Source organism: Engraulis encrasicolus, chromosome 2, assembly GCF_034702125.1.
Source record: "Engraulis encrasicolus isolate BLACKSEA-1 chromosome 2, IST_EnEncr_1.0, whole genome shotgun sequence".
NCBI classification, from domain to species: Eukaryota; Metazoa; Chordata; class Actinopteri; order Clupeiformes; family Engraulidae; genus Engraulis; species Engraulis encrasicolus.
This window is the reverse complement of record NC_085858.1, coordinates 46,381,853-46,386,915: the sequence shown is the minus strand read 5'-3', so window position 1 is coordinate 46,386,915 and position 5,063 is coordinate 46,381,853. Positions and strand designations below refer to the sequence as shown.

The window sequence follows — 5,063 nt, the reverse complement described above, 5'->3', positions numbered from 1 at the left end:
GTCTCATACAGAATCGACTTTAAGATTCTGCTCACAGTATTTAAAGCATTAAATGGACTTGCCCCTAGCTATATCTCAGACATGCTCTCTTTTTATGCCCCTGCTCGAGCTCTCAGGTCCACTGATGCCAAGCTGCTAAGGACCCCCACCCCCCCGCAGAAGAAGATCGGCGACGCCACGTTTGCCTGCTATGCGCCCAAGAGATGGAACACCCTCCCCATCGAGATCCGATCAGCCACCTCCGTCGACTCCTTTAAGAAGCAGCTGAAGACCCACCTCTTCATCCTTGCCAACTCCTAGCTGCCAAGACGTCATAGTGTCCCAGCCGCCGCAGCGCCCTTACTACTCGCAATCCAGCCCTGGCAGGGGGCTCCCCTAGGTGGCCGCTGGTCTCTGCCTGAGGTTTCTTCCTGACTACAGGGGGTCTTTTTTTCTCAGACCTCACTGAGCTTTTTTTCCCCCTCACAAACTATGAATCAAGCGAAAGGGAGTTTTTCCTCACCCCTGATGCCACCAGGGGCCGCACCTGAGCGCCCAATCTCTGTGTGACTATCTATGACTTATGATAGGCCCAGCCACTATGGACCTTACACATCTAAGAATCCTGGTCCTAACCTACGTTGACCTTATGACTCTACATTCTCTGTCTATCTCTTCTTCCTCTGCCTTCCTGCTTTTTCTGCCTCTCCTCTATACCTCTCCTTTTAAATCTATCTCTCCTCTCCTTTTAAATCTATCTCTAACAATGTTTTTTTCCCATTTGTTAAGCACTTTGAGTTACATGCCTTGTATGACACAGTGCTATACAAATACAATTATTATTATTATTATTATTATTCTCTACCAGCCAAAATGTCACCAGCATTTGGCCGGTTGGCTGGTGTTCATTTAGTGCCCCTGGCTACCTTGTCACCATCTCTCATTGAACTCCATTGATTTTCATTGTGTTGCTTTCCATGATTACAATGACCCTAAACATACACCTAAGGCCAAAGTTGATTTTCTGGAGAGGTGAGAGTGAATCAGTGATTAAGTATGACACCTGATCTGCGTATTTGAAGTGTTTTGAAGTGACTTATCTGCTCATTTTCACATTATGTTCGATAGGCGACAAAACTTTTGTCTTGTGAAAATCTGCCCTGTCTGTGTTCATTAAAGGGTCAATCTTTCTTTGGTGCATGAAATTTATTTTTGTACATACATTTTCATTCGGGAGGGTTGTAGCTTTCATATGAGTGACTTCTGAAGCCAAGTGATTAATTGAAAGTCAGGTTATTAGCTGTTATTCCAAACCGATACATGGGCGACAACTCTTTTGGAGACGGCTGTACTGTAGTTTAGTGCTTGAGTTCATGTGTGTATGCAACCAGGTCATATAGGAGATGTTTCATCTGGCATGGGGACTGACAACAGACGTTAGCCGTTTGGATATTATATTATTAGCTGCATTTATTTTCAAATTATAAATTATACATATAAAATAATATAATGCATTGTCTTAAGTTGCTTGCATTGCATTGGATACAAGTATGTGCTGTTTACGTAAATGTAAAACATAGTAATATGCTACATAGTATCTGTGAGTTTGTCCAGTGGAAGACAATATGACATTCTAAATTTACTTATGAATGAAAATGAACAATAATATGAAGATGAAACATGGCAAATTGTGCTGAGCAAAGAATGAAATCAACTTAAAGTGTTTAACTAATTTAAGCATCATCGCTAAACACTCCCATTTTGAGGAGCATTTCCTTCGGTATGGGTCGAGCATGGCGGGACACATACAGTTTTTCCAGCTGACCGTTCATGGGAGAGCTCACATACTCGGAGCAGGACGGACCACTCAAGCTGGGGCCACAGGTCACCTGGAGTTTGTAGTAGAACACTCCGTGGTTCAGGGCACATGCATCGTCCTTGGTCCCTTCCTTGATGTCAGTAGTGCAAGTTCCCAGCAAGTCGTCATCCCACCCACTGTCTTCATCCCACACCTCAAACCTCACCATGCTGCTCTGGGACAAGATGACGTCACCAATGTCAAAGATCATGTTCCACTGAGGTGAGTTGTTGTTCCAAATCACATTGCTGCGTCCGATTTGCATGTTCTGGGAGTTAAACACCTTCACATAGGTATCTGTTGCTGTGGTGGTGTCACCCCACAACCCTGTTGCCTTCACTGCTGTGATGACGACTCGAGCAAGGCCACGTTTGGTGGGACAGCAATTGCTACCTACGCCAGGATTACCATGACAACTGCACGCACAGGGCTCCTTGGGATTCCTTTTGATGCCAGACTTGCAGGGCTCTGAGCAGTTTTGCCAGAGTCCCCGCTCTAGAACGTAATGCTCGATTGCTTTGCGTAGCTCCTTCCTCACTGAGTTATTGGTGGGTAACAGTTCGTGGAGTGGATCCAGTGAGTAGTTGATCACATCTGGGTTGGCTGCCAGGCTGGACAGCCATTCTTTGTAGGCCGCTGGGTCTTTGTCTGCAGAGAAGAGAAGATCGGCTTCTGTGCTGTGGCCACCGAAAACCTCTGTAAATCTGACGGAAGAAATGAAAGCAAAAAAAGAATCTCATTATTTTGTTAATGCGTTTTTAAAGTGTTTTTTGGGTCTTAATTACGACAGGAAAGTGTGAGAAGAGACAGTAAATAAGCAGGAGAGATGGGGTAAGATTGGGAAATGACTGGAACACAGGTCCCTATGGGCATGCAAGCCCATATGCAGGGGGCTTAGCACTCCGGACCACAGCAGTGGTGAATACTTGCGCTCGCTCACCTGTCATTAAAGCTGCCGGAGAAGCTGGTCTTGTCCTCTGTCCTCTCCTTTGCCTCCTTACAGTGCTTCATCTCTGCACCGGCCTTGGCATGGTCTCCCACGCTGGCTGAAGCCTCTAGGTCCAGACACATCTTGACCTCGTCCGAGGTCAGGCCTTGTAGGGAGGCCATGCACTGCCTGACACTGGTCACCGAGTGCACCATCCCACCCAGGGTCACCTGAGCAGAGGCATGAGGGAAGTTCAATAAGTCAGAGAATGCACGCACATCGATAACACAGGAACTCGAACAGAAACAGAAGATGAAAGGAAATGATAAACGTTCACCACACTGTTCTGGGCTCCCAAAAATGTTGCACTTTGAAAACTGTTCTCTGTCATTGTCCCTCAGTGGTGGAACAAAACTTCCAGAAGCATCAAGACTTGGAATGTCTCTCAGCCTTCAAGAAGCAAGTAAATATTTTCCTCTTTCGTGACTATTTACTGCACTGATGCCCGAGCTGGCCCAGACCCAGAGAGGCCTCCAAAGCATGTTGTACGTTGGGTATGTGAGTGTGAGCGTTTGTGTACACTCTATTTACCCCTATGCTTAACTCATCCATACGAAGAGCTACATACTGTATTGTACAGGGCATGCAATATGTGTAATATGAAATATGCTTTTCCTGCTGAGTTGGTGAACCAACATAGTTCATGCCCAAAGACGTGGGAAAATGTGTTTTATCGCCGCAATAGTAAAATTAATTTTCCTCTTGCTTACTTTTGTCATATAGTGGGTGCCAAAGTTGTCGATGAGCTTGTAGAAGCGTCTTTTGTTCTCAGTGGTGTATTTCTTGGGCAGCTGGTTGATGGCGTACTGGAATTCTGGGTGGAGAGGGGGCCGGTTGGAAACCATGTAGCTGTAGAAATAGCAAACAGCACATTTATGAACAACTCAATAAACACATCATTGTCATAACCACGAATACATTTGTAAGTATTACAAGCTGATTTATTATTAGATTTCAATGGGCAATCCTGCCTATCCCATGCGGCTGTTTTCCCATCAAATATAATCAGATATGGTTTGAGAGGAAGAAGGAACTTTGATATAATGCTGTAATAGTATTGTATTCTATATACAGGGTGAACCATGGCTAATAAATTATTATTATCATGTAACATTGTTCAGGACTTTTCCATACCTGTAGTGACTGCAGACCATCTTATGGCTCAAGAAGGTATATTTGTCTCTCTTCGTTTTTTCCATAGCATACTCGGCTATATGCGAGTTGGTTCCAGCTAGCATGAGGGAGCCATCCACCCTTTTGGTCTCTACTTTTAAATCGGCTTTCCAGTTGTTCTCCACGCTGGACGTGACAGATCTGACCAGGGACTCGCTTGACTGGTACTGTGAGCTGGCCACCTTCATGCTACATTTCTGAATAGGCCTCCAGTGCACCACGGGAAGTGGGACCTTCTGCATCTTCCCCTCTTGGTACGGGTTCTTGCACAGCAGGCAGGTGTTGTTCTCGCGTCTCCACAGGTTCATGTCGATCACAAAGGCCCCCTTGCGCTGCATCCTGGTGATGTCGAAACCCTCGCCGCCCAGGTTGGAGCCCGGAGCAAACTCTGCCTCTTTGCACTCTCGAAAGGAGCCCCTGGTGCAGGATGGGGTGGTCGGGGGTATGACGGAGAGGCACAGAGTGACCAGAATGAAAACAGCTGAGGCAGCCATGGTGGAATCGCCTGGAACAATTTTAAAAGAAGCAAAAACCTGGTAAGAATAACAGACTGAAGTAGTATGCAAATAATACAATACACGCGTACCCGCTCATCATTATCTAATGTTGAAGTGTCCACTACTGATGGTACCTTGCTAGAAAGGGTTAAAACATACAAGTACTTAGGGATTTGGCTTGATGAAAAGTTGAACTATGAATCACATATTGACCATCTTCTTAAAAAGCTTAGACCAAAACTGGGTTTTTATTTCCGTTTGAAAAAATGTTTTCCTTTTGCTGCTAGGCTAAGATTGGTCCAGAGTACATTTTTACCCATTTAAGATTATGGTGACATATTATACATGCATGCGTCCACCTCTCTTCTAAAGAAGCTAGATGTAGTTTACCATGCGGCACTGCGTTTTATTACAAACGCAAACATGAGAACACATCACTGTGCATTGTATGAAATGGTAACATGGACTTCACTGTCACTCAGGAGAAAAGGCCATTTCCTCCTTTTTATTGTGAAGGCATTGGTTGGTAAACTTTGGTGTCACGCCAAACCAGTTCCTATGGCACTAG

At 45.1% G+C, this 5,063-nt stretch overlaps 1 protein-coding gene across 1 annotated transcript; it reads right to left on the bottom strand.

The window, feature by feature from the left end:
• Positions 1–1,486: 1,486 nt before the first annotated feature.
• Positions 1,487–4,492, bottom strand: LOC134464917 (perforin-1-like). The gene is made up of 4 exons (XM_063218241.1): positions 3,960–4,492; positions 3,536–3,674; positions 2,778–2,995; positions 1,487–2,541 (listed from the first exon to the last, which is right to left on the bottom strand). The coding sequence occupies exons 1-4, from the start codon at positions 4,490–4,492 to the stop codon at positions 1,713–1,715; spliced, it is 1,719 nt and encodes a 572-aa protein (XP_063074311.1). The 3' UTR covers positions 1,487–1,712.
• Between the last annotated feature and the right edge of the window lie 571 nt (positions 4,493–5,063).